Genomic DNA, 22361 nt, shown 5'->3' on the forward strand with positions numbered 1-22361 from the left:
CTTAGTCCCATAAAAGGCTGTTACTAATACAACCAGGGAGAAAAAGTAAAAGTAGATTGCTAGTTGCTTCTGGCAATGCTAAATTGCAGCTTTCACTTGGTAATGCAGCCATTACTCCTTTGCGGCGTCTTTCTCGTTCTCTTGATTCGCAGTGGTTTCAAAATGGCGGCCCCCACATCGTGAAAGCACAGATTAGGAGTTCGCGGTGTAGTTGAATTTATTTCAACCGGAGTAGGTTGCATATAAAATGGCATCCGTCTTCTCACTGAAGCAGGTTTGCATTCATTCTACTCCAGAAATAAAAGACCAGGATGTTCGGATCCAGTACCGAGCTTCCGCGAGAGGGCAGCTGGCTCATTTAATTAGCTTCCCGCCTACAGGAAACAATACAAATAAGTATGGATAGTTGGAACCATAATTAATAACGTCTATGAGATATTTAAAACTTTTGTCTTGCCCTGAGGATCCGTTGGAACTGTAACTTGCTTTGGTTCCCCTTGTCCCCGAAGTCCCACAGGGGCAACCTGGAGGGGCGCGGGTGGATGCTGCACACACACTGCGTGGGCATCACAGCTACGGGATAATTGGGGAGAAATTATGGCTTAAACTGAGTATAATAAGCAAATTTGCTCTTTTAGGGCAGCCGTCACCTTTCTTTAAAGCACCTCAACCCTGATAAATGGTGTATTTGGCACACCCAGTAAGAGCCCTCAGGGCCCATGGCAGATTGCCTCTGCCAATGCTGCTGTTCCAAGGTTACACGATAAGGCTGTAATTGTCTCAAGTTATTGTGCCCTCTGAGTATCTAGTCTATACATTGAAAAAATGAGTGCTGTCAGGAAACAAGAAAGCTTAGTCCTAACCCAGTATGGTTTAAATTAATTAAAAATTTTACCCATTTTAATTTAATCTGTGAACCTATCTTTTCTGTAAGATCTGGGAGAGTTGCCTGGTAGTATACTTGGAGGTGAAGGCAGACAGAACATGCCACCCTAAAATATGCTATATTGGCCTAAGAGTTATTTTTAGCTAAAGCCACTTGAAAAATAACAGGGGCCAAAGGCACTCTGACTTCCTCTTTTCCTTCTAAAACCAGGAAATGAAACACCTGTATGGAACCTCCCAGTACCAGGAACAAAATAGCATTCTTATCACCAGAGATGGGAAGCTTGAAGCTGAGATAAATTTATGAAAACAAATATTGTTAAGCTAGTCCTTATCTTTTCTGCCATTAATTACTTTTCTACCATTTGTTTCTTTTATACCAGTAATTACCACCAAGCTCCTTTGTCTTGTCACACTTTCATAATTTACTACTCTTTGTCATATTCAGTGAGTTTATAAGGATTCAAATCTAAATGCTTCTTTGGGATCTTCATATCCTTATGAGGATGCCTGTGTTATGTAAAACTTACATGATTTTATATGCTTTGCACCTGTTAATTTGCCTTATGTCAATTTAATTCTCAGGCCTAGCCAAGAAGGCTCAGAGGATAGCCTTGGCCTTGACTCCCCAAAGGAGACTACCAGGGCAACAAGGTAATCTTTTCCCGCCATAACCAGAAATGCTGCATAGAAAGCATTTAGTGTTAACTGTTAGCCAGACATTTGACAGAGCAGAATTTTGTGAGCTGGAGCTAGACTCCCTGGCTTCAAATCCCAGCTCCATTTCTGTGGCCTTGGACAAATTACTCATCCACTCTGGACCTCAGTGTGCTGATGCCTAAAACTGAGGTGATATTAATGTCTTCTCTTGGAGTTGCTTTGAGGAATAAATAAGTTTTAATAAGTACATGATTGTAACTTAAAATGTCTACTCTTGGAGTTGCCACTGTGGCACAGCAGGATCGGTGGCGTCTTGGGAGTGCTGGATCACAGGATTTGATCCCCCAGACCTGCACAGTGGGTTAAGATCTGGCACTGCCACAGCTGTGGCTTAGGTCATGACTGTAGCTGGGATCTGATTCCTGGCCCAAGAACTCCATATGCTGAGAGTGGTCAAAAATGAAAAAAAACAAAAAACAAAAAAAGTGTCTATTCTTATTATTCCTTTATTAAAATGGTACAGAAAGCCATTTTAAAAAGAATGTACATATATGTATAACTGAGACACTTTATACTGTACAGCAGAAATTGGCACAATATTAAGTCAATTATGATTTTTTAAAATATTGTACAGGAGAGAAAACCTGTATTAACAGACTTTTTTTTCCCCAAATGCAGACGTGTGTTGCCTGTTTTGAGCCTTTCAAACCTAAAATAAACTTGTACAGAAAAATTTGTTTGGAATCCATTTTCAGAACAGTGGTAAATTTTGTGATGAGCTTCTTTGGACCCAGAAACTAGTTCTCTTCTATAATATTATACCTGAGCAAAAGTGGAATACTTAAGCAGTCATTTCTCATGTTGGCTGCTCTGTGGCGTGCACAACATAGGGTCCAGTTACCCTAACTCTATCCCAGAGCTAGAGAAACCATGGAGGGTAGGATTAAGCCTCTGGTGAATGGAAAAGAGCCATGCTATGGAATGACTGCTACCAAATTATTGTAGAGCAGATGGAAAAGTAAACAGAAAACAGAGGGTCCCAACGTGCTGCCTGTCCTTGAGACCTGAGCTGATTCTTCCTGTGTTTGTCCTTCAAGTGGTGGCACTTTGCCAACTATACTGGGAGCAAGAGAACTTATCATGACTTACTAAATTTCTTGATTCAAAAGGTTCCTTCTCTCTTCTCTTACAGATTTGAGGATGCCATAGGGTTCAAAAAATAAAATAAAAAATTTATTTCCCCTCTCTGCAGACACAGACGTTTACAGTCATATGTTCAACAACCTCTCACAGTGACACAGATGAGTTTCCAACACGTAGTCACCTGCTTAATTTTTCCCGAAATTTTATTATATATTCGAACGAAAAAGTTGAAAAAATGAGACCTAAGACTTAACCCCTAAGTATTTTAGCATTACACACTAGAATAAAGAAATTCTCCATATAATCCTAATATCAAATCTAGGAAAAAAAAATTGTACAATTATCTACAGCCAGTCCACATTCAGGTGTCCTCAACTCTCTTGGAAATGCCCTTTATAGCTTCATCTATAGAGCCAGGATCCAATCAACACGTGGTGTTTTAGTTGCTCTGTTGCTTTACTCTCTTCACTTGGAACAGGCCCCAAACTTCTTTAATTACTTGCTTTTTTTTTTTTTTTTTCCCCCTTGGGATGGTGTTTTCCTGGCTCTTTCTTCCACTGTACTCTGTAAACGGGGTTGAGGCATGGTTAGATTCTAGTTACATCGTTGTCAAGTCTATATAATTCACAGGAGGCACAATAAATGAAACTTTTTAGTAGTACTAACATCACAACAGGGGGCTGTCATTCCACTGTAAAGATACATTTTCCCCTTTGCAAATACACATGTGTGGGACTATTTTGGTAGTCTACATATACTGTTCCCCAACTTCCATCCCAAAAGATTTTCGCATCCGTTGATAGCCCATGACGATAGGACGAAAACCGTGTGCAACAAATGCATCCTGAATGGCATATTGTAAGGCTTGTTATTTAGCTTCTCCTAGTCTTCTAACAGATCTGACTAGAAATAGCATGATTGGATTATCCTAGCAAGGAATGAGTGGGTGGAAAAAACTAAGACTAGAAGAAAATGCATCCCGATTATAGAAACAATTTAGCAGGTTAAATCTGTGGTGTCTTGAGACAGCACACATTTCTATGTAAAGAACCCATGACCCTTCACTTAGAAGCTGTGTGGACATTTTTTGCCACTAGGTACCTGTTGGTACTTAAGTGCAGTCCTAACAGCTGATACTAACACCTACAGCATTACAAAAAGATTTTAGAGACTGTGAACCTAGCTACACATAGGCAATACAATACTCAGGCTTAATTTTCCCCACTTTTTACCACCAAGACACCCCAAAAGCACCCAACAAGAGTGAGCTCTTTCATGGAAAAGGTAGGTGGCCCTGAAAAGGGCCTTGAACTTTGCTTACTCAAAAAAGGGCTTACAGAGCTCGGACTTAGCCTCCAAAACCGTAGAGGGTGCGTCCCTGGCGCTTGAGCGCGTAGACCACGTCCATGGCCGTGACGGTCTTGCGCTTGGCGTGCTCGGTGTAGGTGACGGCGTCCCGGATCACGTTCTCCAGGAACACCTTCAGCACCCCGCGGGTCTCCTCATAAATGAGGCCAGAGATGCGCTTGACACCGCCACGCCGGGCCAGGCGACGAATGGCCGGCTTGGTGATGCCCTGGATGTTGTCGCGCAGAACCTTGCGATGGCGCTTAGCGCCTCCTTTTCCAAGGCCCTTCCCACCTTTCCCGCGTCCAGACATATTGGGAAGAAGCGAAAGATGCAAGTGTGTAATGCCTGCCCCCTGCAGCCTGTTATGTAGCAATTGCACGGACCTTGGTGAAAACTGAACGAACAGAAAGGCGGGAAACCGTGGAGTCCCCGCCCCTTGCTCCAAAGATTCAAGGTATACAGGAAGTAAGGAGATTTATTGGTATTTAGAAAATAAGAATCTTTACACAGAATCGTCAAACATGTACACAAAAGAAACTGCCTTGTTTATGTATATGTATGCGATTTTTTTTTTAGGACTTATGCATTCCATATATTACTGGATCATTTGCCACACTGAAATACAAGACTAAATCACCAAATCAAATTAATTCCCAAGTACATTAACAACCATCCGCACCAGGCTTTGGGTTTGGAATCCATGAGCTAGCTGCTCTCAAACTGTTACTGGGCACGTTTATTAATCTATCTGAGTCTCGGTGGGCTTAGCCACAATGTAGGATCAATACTATTGATAATTGAGTTATTGTAAACAAAAAGACTGGCTTCTAGTTTGTGAAGAATTAATCCCTCTAGCCCTGGACTTCGGTTCTTTGTTTTAAAAACAAAGTCTTTATAATGCAGACAGGACTAAGGTAGAAGGAAGGATTTCAAAACATTTCTAATATGACACCAGTTGTAAAATGTGCTTTAATTTATGCAAATTAACATATATATTTAAATAATGAAGGATCTTGGAGGAAAAGAATGTAAATTGTCAGAAGCTAATGCCTTGTCCTCTATAGAGGACAGGGAGTGGAGGGGTGATTGTCCTTTCCTGGGGTTGGTACATGGAATTCAAGCAAAGCTATCATAAATTCTAATGTTAGGGAAAGGGATTTTATGCAAGTGTTAGATATAAAAAATGTGATCGAAGCTATTTTTTTCCGTTGTGTTTTTTTTGGGGGGGGGGGGCAGGGGAACCTTGGCATGTGAAAGTTTTCCAGCCAGGGAAGGTGCTTGCACCTTGGCAGCACCCAAGCTGCTGCAGTGACAGCACTGAATCCTTAACTGGCTGCAGCACAAGAGAACACCTAGATTTTTATATTATTCAAAAAAATTACTGAACTAGCTACTCAAGAGCATCAAGATATAAATGATGTCCTTAGAATAAATAGAATGTACAGAATAAGAGATTATTTTTGTTTCACATTTATTATATACCATGTACACTGTCCTAAAGAGCATGGACTAGCTCAGCCAAGTACTCATCAGAAAATTAGAGGCAGCAGAGGCAAGATCTAAAAAGAAAAAAGAAACAGGCACCAACGTAAATGAAACAGGTGTCAATGCAATGGACATTTCATCCTTATAACAGCCAAGAAAGAAAGCAGTGATGAAGAAAGAAAAACACACACAATAAAGAACATTAACTTTTTAAACAAGCCCTAGAATCCCAAAGAATACACAGTAGCAACTGCTAAAGAATTATCAGATTTTTCTTTACCTTGTTATTTTGAAATAACTAAGTTTGTAAGTTGCTACAATAGTAACTAGAGTTCCTTGAATCCACTTTCCCCCAGTAGTGACTTCCTATATAATTGTTTTATAATATCAGGCCTGGTAATTGACAATGACAAAATACTCTTAACTAAGCTGCAAGCCTTATTTAGCTTTCACAAGTTTTTACAAGGACGCATGTGTGTATGTGAATGCACACTTGTAGGAGCCTATGCAATTTTTTCCCATCTATAGCCTCAGTGCTGATGGAAAACTATTCCATTACCACCTAAGAATTCCTTTTATAGTCACACTCAGTGACCTCTTCCCTGTTCTGGGCAATCAGTAATCTGTTATCAATCTCTAGTATTGCCATTTTGAGAATCTACATGGAGATTTTGAGAATACACATGGAGTAGTACAATAAGTAATTTGGGGGGGGCTTTTTTTTTTTTGCTTTTTAGGGCCACACCCGTGGCATATGGAGGTTCCCAGGTGAGGGGTCCAATCGGAGCTACAGCTGTCGGCCTTCGCCACAGCCACAGCCACAGCCACAGCAACGGATCCGAGCCTCCTCTTCGACCTACACCAGAGCTCAGGGCAACACCGGATCCTTAATCCACTGAGCGAGGCCAGGGATCGAACCCGAGTCCCCATGGATCTTAGCCAGGTTCATTACCACTGAGCCACAACGGAAACTCCAATATGTAACTTTTTTTTTTTTTTTTTTGTCTTTTTACCTTTTCTAGGGCCACTTCTGTGGCATATGGAGATTCCCAGGCTAGGGGTCCAATCGGAGCTGTAGCTGCTGGCCTACGCCAGGGCCACAGCAACGAGGGATCAGAGTCGCGACTGCAACCTACACAGCTCATGGCAACGCCGGATCCTTAACCCACTGAGCAAGGCCAGGGATCGAACCCGCAACCTCATGGTTCCTCTTTGGATTCGCTAACCACTGAGCAACAACAGGAACTCTCAATATGTAACTTTTTGACATTGGCTTTTTTCACTAAGCATCACATTGTTGCATATATAAACAGTCTACCTTCTTATTGCTGAGTAGTATATTCCTTTCTATGTATGTATGAGAATTTACTTAGCCAGTTCACTGGTTGAAAGATATTAAGTTGTTTCTAATTTGCAAATTAAGCTGTCATGATCTTTTTTCTACAGGAGTTTTATTTCTCCCAACCCTCACCCCACTTTTGGTTTGCCTTTTGTATTTCCGAAGTTCCACCTGAAAATTACATTTTTTTAAGATGGCAGAAGTGCTAATATGATGACTGGGTACCTAATGAGCCTTTCAATGGTCACAGGAAAATCACACTGTTTTACTATTATCACTTGCAAGTTTGCTTCAAGTTTCAAAAACTGCACGGAGCTATTCCAACAGTTTCTAATGTTGGACTTCTGGTTCCTATAGCTGAGGATTTGGTCCAGCAGCAGTCTACAGTGTTTGTTAAATAAACTGTTGATGTCAATGTTCTTTGATTCCTTCCTTGGGACTTGTGTTTTCACTCTAATACAGAGCTATTCATTTAGCTCCTCGAGAGTCTCCAGTGTTCCCTAGTCCCCAAGAACTAGGAGTAAACCCAGGAATAAGGCTGGGCGTTCCCATTGCTAATGTCTGTAAAACCTGACTGAATCCACGAATTCTGCACGGCCCTAGGGTTCATCCTAGGATTCTGCAATTCATCAGAGGAAAGTTGGGAGCTGTTATCTCACTGGATCTTTGAGGGAGGATTACCTATAGGCAGGTCATTGCAAAGTTTGAGTTCTGCCTTAGTGACTACATCATGCTTCTCACGCAGACAACATTCTGCACAATCTGAATTGTCAGTTAATTGCTGCGACAAGCTCTACATTCCTGCTGGGCAGAACATATTATTTCAGGCCCCAGATTTGGTGCACCAGTGCTCTGCTCAGCTGTATCACTAACAGCACTGTTGCCCACTCTACTGGTGATGCTAGCAGAAGCTGAACTTTGGAAATCCCATGGAAGCCACGTTTTGGGTACCAGATCTCTATTTTCAGTACTACAAGGATGACTACATTTACCAGAGGGTGCATTGCTCAGTAAGGCAAATGGATTATGACCAAATGGCTCTCCTGTAGTACTCAGCATGTATCCTTGAACATCATTATTTGTGCTTGCCAGGTAAAGTGTTGTATACACCTAGGATGCTTTCTAGGATGTTTAAGGATATGTCCATCTTCTCATTCCCTATGACATTCCTGGACTTCCTGTGTCAGGGAGGGTGATGGGAATATTTGAATTCTTTTGCCTACTCTAATAATTAAATTAACACAAGACATTAATGGGGAGGAAGTCAAGTTTAAATTCTCTGCACGGGGGCTTTCTTAGAAATAAGACCCACGAAGTAAACAAAGCAGGAGGTCTAGGTATTTTTAGCATAAGTATAGTACATATAAACTTAGTATATATATTACATATTAAACTATATATAGCTTGTTCTTGGGGTAGCTAAATTTCTTATACAGCTTTCCTAGTGATACACTCCTAGTTTCCATTCTGCTGACAAAAGGGGTATACTATCAGGTTCACTTCTCAGGAGAAAATCTGGTTTCTATCATTTTTCCTGTTTCTCCAATGAGTACAGTTTAAAGTACTCATTGGAGAAACAAAGCAAAGTTTGTTAAACCCTGTTAACGTCTGGAGAGAAAAGTAGATGTTCTTGCTTTCCTGGGGTCAATACATGGAATTTTGAGTTAAAAGGTTAGTTCTCCCTTGCTACATCTTCAAAGGGGGCTGGCAAATTAATCCCGTGTGATACAGCTTTTCAGAGTGAAATTATAGGTGGCTCTGAAAAGAGCCTTTGGGTTAAATTGACACGCGTTGATGAGAATTTACGCTCTCTCCCCGCGGATACGGCGAGCCAGCTGGATGTCCTTGGGCATGATGGTGACGCGCTTGGCGTGGATGGCGCACAGGTTGGTGTCCTCGAAGAGACCCACCAGGTAGGCCTCGCAAGCCTCCTGCAGCGCCATCACGGCCGAGCTCTGGAAGCGCAGGTCGGTCTTGAAGTCCTGCGCGATCTCGCGCACCAGCCGCTGGAACGGCAGCTTGCGGATCAGCAGCTCCGTGGACTTCTGGTAGCGCCGGATCTCGCGCAGGGCCACCGTGCCGGGCCGGTAGCGGTGCGGCTTCTTCACGCCGCCGGTGGCGGGCGCGCTCTTGCGGGCCGCCTTGGTGGCCAGCTGCTTGCGCGGCGCCTTGCCGCCGGTGGACTTGCGAGCGGTCTGCTTGGTACGAGCCATAACAAGACTTTTCAAACACTGTTACAACTGGAAGTGCTGTGCTTCTTCCTCTTATTTATAAAGGCAGAGTCATCCTGATTGGTCCGAACCTTCAAATTCCGCGCCGTGAATTAAATAACTCAATAGGCCTTGTGATTGGCTACCAGGCCTCACTTTAGAACAATTTACCCAATCATAGTATGCTCTATACTTTCTCGCTTGAAGGGCCCCGCAATTTTTTCTGCCTGTATTTTACATACTTTATTTGAACGTTAGTAGGTTTTGTTTTAATCCCCTAGTTCGGGATTAAGTTTGGGAAGAGACGAAAATGAATGTTCCACAGGTCTGAGCCCTTTTAAAAACTTCGTTTTTGAACGCAATTGATCCAGTCCAGCTTTGTCCTTTAAAGCTTATGTCCTTCAAAGCTTATGATTTTGAGTAAACGTTTTATCTTAGCACTTCAAGCAATTTATCATATAATTCCCAGCCCTCCAACAAGCACTTCCAGGCACTGCTCCTAGGAAACATAAAAATAATAGCGCTGTTGAAATGTGATGATCCCTAATTCCTGTTAAAGCTTAAATGTTGTCTACATTGAAATAGCGAAACTGGGAATGCCAATGGCATATCTGTGAAAGCAATTAAGTATTTAGCTAATTTTAATGCTCTCTTTTCTAAAATTAGTGACTTTTAACTGAATTTTGGCAGAAAAACTAGAATCGTAAGTTTATATTGGGCTTTTATCTCTTTAGATCTAGGAAGGAGCAAGGCTCACAAATAGATACTTATGGACAAGACATCGATTTAGTTTTTTTCACTATTTTGAAATTTTAAGCTATCTTCTCTGCTGGAAGAGAAAGGAACCTAGGATTGTTCCAGTTAAATAGCCAATAAAAAAGCAGATTTGTAATCACCTTATTTGCATAGAGAGTTTCTACTGGCTGATTTGACCCAATCAGAGACTGAGATATGTCAAGCACCTATTTGCATAGAAGCCCTACAAATATAGGTCCGCAGTACAGCGGGTGTTCAGTTAGTTTGGCCTAACAACCTGATAACATGCCTGAGCCGGCGAAATCTGCTCCTGCTCCCAAAAAGGGGTCTAAAAAGGCAGTGACTAAGGCCCAGAAGAAAGATGGTAAGAAGCGCAAGCGCAGCCGCAAGGAGAGCTACTCCGTGTACGTGTACAAGGTGCTGAAGCAGGTCCACCCGGACACTGGCATCTCGTCCAAGGCCATGGGCATCATGAATTCCTTCGTCAACGACATCTTCGAGCGCATCGCCGGCGAGGCCTCGCGGCTGGCGCATTACAACAAGCGCTCGACCATCACGTCCCGAGAGATTCAGACGGCTGTGCGCCTGCTGCTGCCCGGGGAGTTGGCCAAGCACGCCGTGTCCGAAGGCACCAAGGCCGTCACCAAGTACACCAGCTCCAAGTAAATGTACTTTTAAGTGCATTGTCAAACCCAAAGGCTCTTTTCAGAGCCACTTAGGTTTTCTTTTAAAGAGCTGTAATGCTCTTCTGCCTATACCTGATCTCTAAAAACAATTTACATCTGAAATTTGCTGAGCTTTTTAGCCAAAAACAACAAAAGCAGAACCTCTTATACTCAATAGAGAAAGCTGCTTTTCTGCTTCCAGTCTTCCCCAAAACTTTCCACACTTTTAAGAGTTTCTGTACATGACCTTATTCTTCGGCAAGCTGGAGAAGCCAGATGGGTGGAACTTCCTCACCTAGAAGTGGTCAGGCACTTAGAAGCTGCAGTTGTTTTCAGTTCCGTTTCCCCTGTCCTAACCCCCTCCACCGCCAGGTTATTCTACCCTCCCGGTCTTCTCCCTGCCTTTGGAATTCTGAGCCTAATCTCTTCCAGGCCTTCCCTCCCAAATATTAATTCTAATTGCCCTTTTTGCGTCCCTGGAGCCACTCACTTCAAATGCTTGAATGTCTTTATGATCTATGGAAAAGTGATGGTGAACTTGGAAGTTGTTTACCTTGGTTATCCTTACCATTCTAATTATCCCAAATTTAATTCCTTTACTTGAGCAGAAGCAATTTTGTCAAGCATAGCAGAGAAGTCGTCTTTATTAAAAACTGAAGTCAGTTTTCATTGTTTACTATTGGTTAGTGGTTTTAGTAGGTGGACTGTAACAAAGGCTCTCTTTCAAATAAATGAAATCCTTAGTTATTGTGCAGGTAGAAGAGGAGAGAAGCCTCCAACAGCCTGGGAACAAAGGCTCTTAATTTTGGGGTAGTGTCCTTGGCTGGCGCCCAAGAAATCAGTCTTGTGTAGTCTTTCCTTGAGGCTGGTAGGAATCAACAGAATACAATTGCAGCTTTATTTTCAAAATACTTTGAGATTAAGGATCATGCATAGCAGGCTAGATAGTTACTATCCTCGCTTTTGATAAGTCCCCTCTTGTGGACATTTCTATGTTGGATCATGGGTTGGGGGGAGGACTGTGTTGTGTGTTGCAGAGTATTCTGATTTTGAGACCTAAGTTTGCCTAAGACTTCTTTAAAAGAAGTGTTGAGTGGAAGTTCTTTTTTTTTTTTTTTTTTTTACTATTATGATTTATTTATTTATTTATTTAGGTCTTTTTTTTTTTTTTTTTTTTTTTTTGCTATTTCTTGGGCCGCTCCTGCGGCATATGGAGGTTCCCAGGCTAGGGGTGGTTCCCAGGCTAGGGGTCTAATCGGAGCTGTAGACACTGGCCTATGCCAGAGCCACAGCAATGCTGGATCCGAGCCGCGTCTGCAATCTACACCACAACTCACAGCAACGCCGGATCGTTAACCCACTGAGCAAGGGCAGGGACCGAACCCGCAACCTTATGGTTCCTAGTCGGATTCGCTAACCACTGCGCCACGATGGGAACTCCGTGCGGGAGTTCTTATGGCGCAGAAGAAACTAATCTGACTAGTATCCATGCGGAGGGAGATTTTATCCATGCGGAGGGAGGTTTGATCCCTGACCTTGATCAGTGGGTTAAGGATCAGGCATTGCCTTGAGCTGTGTGGTGTAGGTCACAGTAGTGGCTGGGATCTGGCGTTGCTTTGTGTGTAGGCCGGCAGCTGTAGCTCCGATTGGACCCCTATCCTGGGAAATTCTATATGCCACGGGTGCAGCCCCCAAAAGAAAATTAAAAAAAAAAAAAAAAGTGTTGAGTGAAAAAACTAGGACTCTGAGTTTATTTTATTCCTTTATTTACTGAGAGTTTATTAAGTTTCAGAAAGTGACAAGTAGTAAGTAAAGAGCAATGAACAGAATAGGAACAACTCTCCTCACAGGGTTCACAGTCTAAAATGAATATTTAGACAATAATTTAATAGAAAGGAGAAGCAAAGGTCTAAATGTCATTTTAACACTGCCACAAGCTGAGTTAACCTTAAGTTTTCAAACTCCCTGCAGGCAATCCTGGAAGGGAGATAGAATAAGAAAGATGGCAAAGGAAGGAGAGACAGCAAAAGAGAAAGGAATCACAGAAATGGTCAGGGTTCAAGTTTTTCTTTAGGAACTATGCTTAACAACAAAAGTTGTATATTTATATTTTAAATGCAACGATGTTTCATTCCAGTTGTCTTAATAAGATATGGTCCTTGTTACCTAGGGCATATAATGTCCCATAGAGGAAATGATAATATATTCAAATACAGAACAGCAATAAAATATGCTTCAAACTAAGGGGCTTTGAGACTCACTACTTGGGCTGAACTTTGTTGTCATCATTTACTAGCTGGGTGTTCTTGGGCCTTATGCAGAACCATTCAGCATGTTTCCCCATCTATAGAGATAATTAATACAGTAACTAGTTGACTTGCTCAAACTTATTTGGCATTTGTCTTACACCAGAACTCTGTTATTTCAATGCTCTTTCTAATACTATCAAGAATGAAAGGAGGACCTAGGCATAGAGACTTTAGAAGATATGCAGGTTTTCTAGAAAGGAAATTAGAGCAAGTGAGGATATCAGGCAATAGATATATGACACTAACTGGTACCCTAGTTCCACACAGATAAACTCTACACCTGGCTGTTAATTTAACCCCTTTTTTCCTGGAACCTCTGAGACCTCATTTCCCAGCTTCCCTTGTAGTTGGGTGTGGCCTTCTATTTGATTTTCTAACAAGGGAATGTAAATAAAAGTAAAATTTGACATTTCTGGGCCTGGGGCATAATATGGACACAGGAAAGACTTTCCATGCTCATCCTTTTCTCAGAGAAAAAATGTTTTAGAAATAAAACATGCCCCAAATAGGGTCATGGATGCTAAACCTCATGTCTTCAGACTTAACTGCAATTTGGGCTTCCTCAGAAATAGAATCGTAAATCAGTCAATCAGGAGTTGCGTGCTTCTCACCAGTTAGGTAATCAGCCCAACAGATCCCTGCCATCTCCTAAAGGAAAGCAACCTTGCAGTAACAAACCCACTTTTTCCCCCTAATATTACTTCCCTGTTCCTGCTCCCTTCCACCTATAAAAATCTTTTATTTTGTTCAGCTCCTTTTATTTTGTTCCACTCCTTTCTATCTGCTAGATTGAATGCTGCCTGACTAGTAAATCACTGAATAAAACCAGTATGATCTTTAAAATTTACTCTGCTGCATCTTCTTTTTTTAACATGGACAAGCAATGTGTTTAGGAAAATTAAGGCATAAAGATCAGGATGATTAAGGCACAAAGATTAGATGATCAGGGCACCTGGGCTCCAGAGCAAGTGCTTGGAAGAGCTGCTGCCTGCTGATTTAGAATACTCTTTTTTGGACCTCAGAAAAGCAGAGAACAAACGAAATTATCCATTAAGGTTGTCAACTGACAAAAATGCATAATCTAAAAGTTGAGAATCATGTTTTATTCAGCAGAGAGCCGGAGGAATGTTAAGCGCAGGAGACAGGCTCAGATAGCTCTGAGAAACTGTCCAGAAGAGGTAAGACAGGAGGCTAGGTATATAGGTGTTTTTGCAAAACAAACAAACAAAAACCCAGATAGTCAAAACATCAAAAGATTGATGTAAATTGAAGAAAACAGACATTTCAAGTTAATGAACTTAGTGCTTTTCTATGCATGGGAAATGCAAGAGTCTGGGCTCACTGAAATAATTCCTTTGATATACAACTTAACCATTTTGTGTCAATATCCTGTTTTACTCCATCCTGAATTCCCTCAGGGTGAACAGTCAGGGGCTGGGCAGGGGATGATGGCCAGAATATCCTTTGTTTACTGATATGGCAGGTGACATTTTTTTGTCTACAAGGTTTGGGGGTTTATCTTAATATACTCTCCACCAAGTGCCCTAATTTTTTTTTTTTTTTTCTGGCTGGCATGGCATGCCACGGTTTTGATCCAGCAGTAACAACTCTGGATCCTTTACCCTCTGAGCCACCACAGAACTCCCCAACCTCTATTTTCTCAAAGGAAATTCAGTCACTTGCTGGATCTGAAGACCTGTTGTGCCATTTTTCTCAGCGCACAGAGGGCCTCAATCCTGATCTCTGCCCTGAGTTCCTTTCAGGGTGAGTTGAAGGGCAGCTGACCACAGTGACTAAATGATTCAAATCTTGTAAAACCAGGTGGCCACAACATTCTTTAGTTGGCAAAAAATAGAGGAAAATTCCTTCCTCCCCAACAGGTTCATCGTTATCTGGGCAAATCCTGAAGGATACCAGTTTCCTTTTCTTTCACTGAACATTACTTATGAAAAATGAAAGTAATTTCACAGCATAATGAAAATCCCTGCATTTGGACAGCAGTCTCATCCAATAGGAAAAGTTCAGAAGAGATGAAATCCCTTATTCCTTGTCAGTTATAGCTCAAGATCAGCAGTTGAGAACATGTAACATCTTTATCATGAATAAATAATTTTCATTTTAATTTTGCTTTATTTTAAAAAATCATGAGTTTAGGAATTCCTTTTGGCCTAGCAGCTAAGGATCTGACACTGTCATTGCTGTGGCCTGGGTTCAACCCTTGGCCTTGGAATTTCACATGCCATGAATGCAGCCAAAAAACAAATAAATAAAAAATAAATTATTTTCCTTTTAAATCATGAGTTTGGCCATCAAATCATCACTATTATGAAGCCTCTAATATAGAGTGGTATTCACAATGAACCAGCAGATGGACAGATTTATATATATCTAGGGACTCATCCAATAATTATCCAATATAATCTCAGCAAATTTGCTTGCTACAGTATATAAAGCCTTTTTAGAGACATTACATTTGGATTCTCTTTCTTCTGAAAGGAAGAACAATGATGGTGACTATGTGGAACCTTGAAATACCTTACTTTTTATTTTAAATAAATTATCATGTAATTAATACTCTTTCCTTAATGACTAGTATCCTTGAATCAGGCTGGCAGTCTTCCATGGGGTACTCATCTATTCCTACCCCAGCCCCAGTTTACCATCTGTATCGGGAGTGTTCACAAAACTTGAACAGTACTTTTAAAAATTATGAAAAATGTATAAAATCATTGCTAAGCTATCTAGATACTCCAGCTTGAGAAAAGAGAAGATGAACCTGCGTCTATCCAGTTGGTTATCAGACACGTGGCTATCATCCCCATGTAATACCATCACTGTTTCTTGTCTGGAGTGAGAGCAATCTTCTCACAGGTGAGTGAAGTCCTTTCTCCCTTCCAGGCTGCATGACACTGGCTTTCATGTCTCATGTCAGTTAAGTCTTCCCAACCCATCATATTTAAAATGACAAAATATTCACACACACCCCATCTCCCATTCCATGGTGGTCCTTAATCCCCTTCGCCTTAATAAAATCAAGAATCCGTTGCCACCTGGACGGTTCCCAAGGGAGGAATTGTTAACATAGCTATTTGGCAAATAACATAATAAAGATCAAGAGTGCTACAAAGAACTTGCAACCCCAAGGGCATGCACGGATTCGGCCAGATCTGCTACTGACTGAATGAGCCAATGAAATGAAGCTGCATAGTACCTCACCACTATACCACTATACCAGATAGATGGATGGAGAGATAGATAGATAGATAGATAGATAGATAGATAGATAGATAGATAATCAGACGTGGTCCCTGAATTTGCAATTCAAATAAATCAAGTTCCTTACCTGAAGGTAAACAATTTGCCTGTGGCCATAAAACCAGTAAACTGAAGTGTCTCTACACTGTATTAATCAGCTTTAAGCCCAAATGTTTAGATTTTCTCTTTCCTCTCCAAGTATGAATCCTCCAGGTCAGCCTCTATTTTCAAGGACTGAAAAGCACAAAATAAAACTGGGTCTTAATTTTTGCATTGGAGTACAACTGAGTCCACCTAAAAACAAAGCAGAACCCGCTTAAATGAGAGAGGACACAAAAACTCCTCTGCAACTCCTCTCAAGGCCTTCTATCTCATTCAGAGAAAAAGCCAAATTCGGTGCAGTGGCCTACAAGCCCCTACATGTGACTTGGCTCTGCCTTCATCTCCTCCTATAGCACCCCTCCCCCACCATATTGCCACCCAGTGCTTTTCCTTTCAAAATCCGTGTGCTCAAAAAATCCAAGACCCTCGCATTACATTGATTGGAAAGAGCAAACTCCCTAAAACATGCCTGCTGTCAAGTCCAGTAATACCTCAATCCACCAGCATATGATGTATTTATATCCCGCATCTCACAAAAGACCTGTTTTCAACTTTTGCCTGTAACACACCCACTAAACTATTAGGAAGATTTAGAAACAAAAACCTTTTCAAGTTACAACACTCCCAGTTGCGATCAAATACCCTCAGTGACTTACTGAGGACAAGAAATTCTATCTTCGTTTTCACTGTGGAGAAACGGGATAGGTTTCGTCTTGGGAGAGCTGAAACCCAGGTTCCAGTCCCAGATGGAAGTGGGTAAGTATTTGGCATTGCCGCAGCTGCGGTTTGGGTAGAAACTGGTCTGGATGCGAGCCTTGGACAGTAAATGCCATATCCTGTGGGACAATGAAAAAAACCACCTCAACGTCCTCAAGACGGACTTTCAAATGCTCAGCACTAAAGTGACAGCTGTTCTAAAGAAAACATGGGTGGCTCTTAGAAGAGCCTTTAGTTGGATTGGAACAGCCAGCGAAGCCTTACGCCCTCTCCCCGCGGATGCGGCGAGCCAGCTGGATGTCCTTGGGCATGATGGTGACGCGCTTGGCGTGGATGGCGCACAGGTTGGTGTCCTCGAAGAGCCCCACCAGGTAGGCCTCGCACGCCTCCTGCAGCGCCATCACGGCCGAGCTCTGGAAGCGCAGGTCCGTCTTGAAGTCCTGCGCGATCTCGCGCACCAGCCGCTGGAACGGCAGCTTGCGGATCAGCAGCTCCGTGGACTTCTGGTAGCGCCGGATCTCGCGCAGGGCCACCGTGCCGGGCCGGTAGCGGTGCGGCTTCTTCACGCCGCCGGTGGCGGGCGCGCTCTTGCGGGCCGCCTTGGTGGCCAGCTGCTTGCGCGGCGCCTTGCCGCCGGTGGACTTGCGAGCGGTCTGCTTGGTACGAGCCATTGCAGAAGAACAGAAGAAAAACGACACGCTGATAGACAACCAGGGAGAAGGTGTCTTTATATATTGTCAGAAACACACTGATTGGCCTTGCCCTATTTCAAAAGTCCCGCGAAACAAAACCATTGGCTGAGAACTCAATGAAGTGATTGGTGATTTAGCCCAGACTCTGATTGGATGAATTACTCTACATTCTAATCCCTTCTTTGCTATAGCCGGCGATGCAAAGGAGCAAATTTTCCAATGTCCTACCTCAGTGCCCTCTCAAATTCTAAGGAACCGTTGGGGGATCGTGGAAGATGCCATTTCTGATTCAGTAGATCTACGTAATGGGCCCTAAAATTCCTAGGACAATGCTTCAAAAAGATTTACTTGTATTCTCTTTTTCCTTGGTGGTAGCTTTTTCTGAACTGGAGTCTCCTCGTCTGCCACTCCCTATCTCCACTCTAAGACACCAGAGGTAAAGCGATGGGCCTGAGATGACTGGGAAACAATGCGAAAGAAATTACTGACTTTCCTGTGGTGGCCAAATGACATTTTGCTTCGGTTCAGAATTTGAAAAGCCCGCGTTCATTTTTGATTTGCCAGCACTTCTAACATATTCCTGTTTCATTGTCTTAGTCGGTTAAGGCCACCACCTCCACCAATCCTTCCCATGGTGTTGAACGTTTCCCCTATCTAGAAATCACATTTCAAGCAGTTCTGTGAAATAGCCAAGATCACTTGCGGAGAATAATGAGCTGGAGATTATATAAAAACAGTGGATTTAACTGTTAAGTTTCATGGACTAATCACGGGTTTAGAATTATTTCAACCTTCTTTCAATGTGAAAACGTGGATGGCTGAGTAGAGCTTTTGAGTAAAAACGTGTAGCTGAACGGACTGATATTTAAGACTTTATGGTGCATAAGACGTGAGCAATGGCTAAACTCACCCCTTTGTGGCTAGGACGGTACCAGCTTTTCATTTTTAGTTTTAACTGACTAGTGCAAAGAAAACTTAAGCGAAACTACACAATAAGTATTCCAGCGCTTTTCAGAAAAAGTGGGTGGCTCTGAAAAGAGCCTTTGATTTCCAGAATGGGGACTAAAAACTACTGTTTCACTTGCCCTTGGCCTTGTGGTGGCTCTCGGTCTTCTTGGGCAGCAGCACGGCCTGGATGTTGGGCAGGACACCACCCTGAGCGATGGTGACTTTGCCCAGCAGCTTGTTGAGCTCCTCGTCGTTGCGGATGGCCAGCTGAAGGTGACGTGGGATGATACGGGTCTTCTTGTTGTCGCGGGCCGCGTTGCCAGCCAGCTCCAGGATCTCAGCAGTCAAGTACTCCAGCACTGCTGCCAGGTATACCGGCGCGCCGGCACCAACCCGCTCAGCATAATTGCCTTTTCGGAGAAGTCGGTGCACTCGACCCACGGGGAACTGAAGACCGGCTCGCGAAGAGCGAGTCTTGGCCTTAGCGCGTGCCTTTCCGCCCTGTTTTCCTCGACCAGACATTGTGAAAGTACAAAAACAGTCTGAGGGCCAAAGAAATTGTGCCTGAAAACACAAGCAGCTAGACTCTTATACTCTGCGGCGGTTTGGCAAAACAGCCTGTGCTATTGGCCGAACACAAACTTCAGCCAATCAAAAGCCAGATGTCAAACAACGACGCCGCAAATTTAGAAGAGCTGGAAGTTGAAAGGTCAAATTATGTCAGAGGAGCTAAGGGAAGAGCCAATGAGAGCTTGAAAAAAAGAGCAAATCAGAAGATAGGATGCAAAAAAGGCCAATAAGAAACCGTAATTCTGCCATCCTTAATTTGCATATAGGCCAAACAAATACTAAGGCCCTTTTGTTTCTGAGCTTATTTCGCGAGTATTGTCTTGTTCAGTTCTATTTTACCTTCGCGATGCCTGAGCCAGCCAAGTCCGCTCCTGCCCCGAAGAAGGGCTCTAAGAAGGCGGTGACCAAAGCCCAGAAAAAGGACGGCAAGAAGCGCAAGCGCAGCCGCAAGGAGAGCTACTCCGTGTACGTGTACAAGGTGCTGAAACAGGTCCATCCGGATACCGGCATCTCGTCCAAGGCCATGGGCATCATGAACTCCTTCGTCAACGACATCTTCGAGCGCATCGCCGGCGAGGCCTCCCGCCTGGCGCACTACAACAAGCGCTCGACCATCACGTCCCGGGAGATCCAGACGGCCGTGCGCCTGCTGCTGCCGGGGGAGCTGGCCAAGCACGCCGTGTCCGAGGGCACCAAGGCTGTCACCAAGTACACCAGCTCCAAGTAAATCTGTCTTCTGCAACAATACCAATAACTCAAGGCTCTTTTAAGAGCCACCCACGTTGTCTCTTAAAGATCTGTAACTACAGTTTGTGAAAGTGGCTTGACCAATCAATGAGAAAAGTATTTTATTGCCATCAAAGTTCACCTTTTTGAGCGGTGATGGGGCAGAGAACCATGGGTAAGAAAGCATAAACCTGTGTTCAAAAGTGTCATTTTCCATTTATTAGCCATATGTCTGCAAATAGCTGCGAGGGAGAGCAAAACTTGCCTATTTGATATCTCTATTATTCTAGACTGGTTAAGCTTAAGAAAAAGGACCAACTTTGAGAACGTAGAAACTTATTCTTGTAAGACATATTTACAAGGGAAATTCCCATTTATAATAGTGTCTCCCTCGGTGTACCTGGAAGAGTACGGCCTAATGTCTAAATCTGCATAACCGCCTTACCCGTGTTTGCTGTGCTTTTCCTGGTTACCTCCCACAACCGACTCCCCCAAACATTCTTTGTATCTGAAATAGTATTTAAGGTGGTGGCTTCAGCCATTTCCTCCATGAACTTAGTTTTCCTGGGGCTGGCTCTCCAATGTATACAGGAGGAATACATGTTAATGCCTTATGTTTTTCTGCCGTTAATCTGTCTTGTATCAATTATTAGACCAGCCAGAGAACCTAGAAAGGAAGAAGGAAAAAATTTTCCTCCATACAATGACTGGATTTTTGTGAACATTAAGTTACTGTATTTTTTAATAGTGTTGTGAATCAAATTCCCTAAACCCCATATATAATAAGGGCATTCATTTCTTGTTTTCCAAAGTTATTTTTAAATTTTTTTTTTCCTTTTTGGCTGCCCCGTGGCATATGGAGTTTTGGCTGCCCCATGGCATATGGAGTTCCTGCAGTTCTGAGCTGCAGTTGCCAAATCCTTAATCCACTGAGCCAGGCTGGGGATCACACCTGTGTCCCAGCACTCCAGAGACACTGCTGATCCTGTTAAGCCACAGTGGGAATTCCTACATGCTTTTTAAAACAATGTATTCGTGAAAATAAATTTATAAGCATGGATTAAGAGTTAACTCCCCAGCATATGATACAGCACTGACTGCCTCTTTGAATGGTAAATTTGGCCAAATTACTTAAACCCTCTGTGAGCATTTCCTTACCTCTAAAATGGGAATAATAATTAGCAACTACTGTATGGCAGTGCTGGGATTGTCAATACAAGAGCACAGGTAAGGCACTTAGAATGATGCCTGCACAAAGAAAGTCCTCCAAAATATTTGCTGTTGCTAAAGCCTCCGATCGAAGTGCTGGGAAGGTGCATTTAGTTCTGCGCACTTTGGAATCCTGAGGCCTTGAAGAAGGTAGTAGGCCAGAAAGCCTAGTAGCATTTGACACCAATTAGGATTCCTTGTCTGGCAGTGTGAATACTCCAAACCCCTTCTAACAGTCTAAACCCCTCTTTGAAACCAAAGCTTGAGAGTTCCCTGGCGGGTCAATAGGTTAAGGGTCCCGAGTTGTCACAGCTGCGGCTTGGGTCATGGGTTAAATCCCTGGCCTGGAAATTTCTGCATGCCCTGGGTTTGGCCAAAAAATGTAAATAAAACCAACTTTTTTCCCTGAACTGTTCTGAGGACAACCTAGTGCCTGTGATTGTTAAGTCCTCCCTATCTTTGATAGCCAACTGAAGCAACATGTGCCTTACTTTCCAGGGACCTTCTCATGCCTCACTAGAACTAGGGGTACGGGTACCTCCTATACTCAGATGTTTTAGGTTATAAGGAAGGTCAAAAAGGAACTACTCACCTCCATTTGCCTCTCAGATATGTGATCTCCTTTTCCTCCACACCCCCTTCTGCCCAATCACAAAACTTACTGCTACCTCCAGACTTTCCTTCTTGATCTTCCCTCCATTTGGAACTTCAATTTCTCAATCTTTTTTTTTTTCCCCAGCATCACTTAGGAGTAAATCGTTCTTTATAACCTTACCACTTAAAATAGTTCTATGACCATACCATACTCCTTCCACACTTTGTTTTCCCCAGCTTCAGTGGTTTTCATAGCACCATGTGACAGTTTTACCTGTTTTGTTTGTGCCTCCTCCAATAAAAGTTACATGAGAAGTATTGTTCTGTTCACTACAGTAGTGAATTCTTGTAATTCCATAGCAGCAAACAGTGCCTGGTATGATTTTGCATGTTTGTTAAATTAATATCATCACATGAATTATTTCCTCAAATTGGTACCCCAGCTCCAATATCGTCTGATTCTTTTCATTGTTAAGCACCAGGGTGGTTAAACCGCGCCCCAATGAGTTAAGCATCCCCACAGCAGCGGCTGGGGTCCCTGCGGAGGTGAGGGTTCGATCCCCAGCGGCAGCACAATGGGTTAAAGAATTCGACATTGCAGCAGCTGCGGGCGTAGGTCACAGCTGTGGCTCGGATTCAATCCCTGGCGCCCAGGACCGCCACGAACGTAGCCATAAAATTTAAAAATAAAAATAAAATAGTTCAGATTCCCAGTGATTCCATTGATTTCTGACTCAAAGAATCAC

The 22361-nt window shown here is 42.9% G+C and overlaps 4 protein-coding genes across 4 annotated transcripts; 2 read left to right on the forward strand and 2 right to left on the reverse strand.

Annotated features, from left to right (window-relative positions):
- Positions 8607–17587, reverse strand: LOC110261735. Its single transcript, XM_021100026.1, has 3 exons — positions 17139–17587; positions 10237–10499; positions 8607–9093 (listed from the first exon to the last, which is right to left on the reverse strand). The coding sequence occupies exons 1-3, from the start codon at positions 17545–17547 to the stop codon at positions 8665–8667; spliced, it is 1101 nt and encodes a 366-aa protein (XP_020955685.1). The 5' UTR covers positions 17548–17587; the 3' UTR covers positions 8607–8664.
- LOC110261669 (histone H2B type 1) lies at positions 10074–10544 on the forward strand. The gene has a single exon (XM_021099841.1). The coding sequence runs from the start codon at positions 10114–10116 to the stop codon at positions 10492–10494; it is 381 nt and encodes a 126-aa protein (XP_020955500.1). The 5' UTR covers positions 10074–10113; the 3' UTR covers positions 10495–10544.
- LOC110261665 (histone H2A type 1) lies at positions 18590–19101 on the reverse strand. The gene has a single exon (XM_021099838.1). The coding sequence runs from the start codon at positions 19036–19038 to the stop codon at positions 18646–18648; it is 393 nt and encodes a 130-aa protein (XP_020955497.1). The 5' UTR covers positions 19039–19101; the 3' UTR covers positions 18590–18645.
- LOC110261663 (histone H2B type 1) lies at positions 19374–20627 on the forward strand. The gene has a single exon (XM_021099836.1). It carries the CDS (start codon positions 19433–19435, stop codon positions 19811–19813), a length of 381 nt encoding a protein of 126 aa, XP_020955495.1. The 5' UTR covers positions 19374–19432; the 3' UTR covers positions 19814–20627.

Source organism: Sus scrofa, chromosome 7 (genome assembly GCF_000003025.6).
Source record: "Sus scrofa isolate TJ Tabasco breed Duroc chromosome 7, Sscrofa11.1, whole genome shotgun sequence".
In the NCBI taxonomy this organism is placed as follows: Eukaryota; Metazoa; Chordata; class Mammalia; order Artiodactyla; family Suidae; genus Sus; species Sus scrofa.

What these genes read in the sequence shown, in the direction of transcription:
- LOC110261665 (XM_021099838.1), bottom strand. Translation starts at nt 19,038, where the DNA reads ATGTCTGGTCGAGGAAAACAGGGCGGAAAGGCACGCGCTAAGGCCAAG.
- LOC110261663 (XM_021099836.1), top strand. Translation starts at nt 19,433, where the DNA reads ATGCCTGAGCCAGCCAAGTCCGCTCCTGCCCCGAAGAAGGGCTCTAAG.
- LOC110261669 (XM_021099841.1), top strand. Translation starts at nt 10,114, where the DNA reads ATGCCTGAGCCGGCGAAATCTGCTCCTGCTCCCAAAAAGGGGTCTAAA.
- LOC110261735 (XM_021100026.1), bottom strand. Translation starts at nt 17,547, where the DNA reads ATGGCTCGTACCAAGCAGACCGCTCGCAAGTCCACCGGCGGCAAGGCG. An exon ending in CATCCGCGGGGAGAGGGCGT is followed by an intron (nt 10,500 to 17,138) that starts AAGGCTTCGCTG and finishes TGCACTTAAAAG; the next exon opens with TACATTTACTTGGAGCTGGT. An exon ending in TGCTTCAGCACCTTGTACAC is followed by an intron (nt 9,094 to 10,236) that starts GTACACGGAGTA and finishes CAGTTGTAACAG; the next exon opens with TGTTTGAAAAGTCTTGTTAT.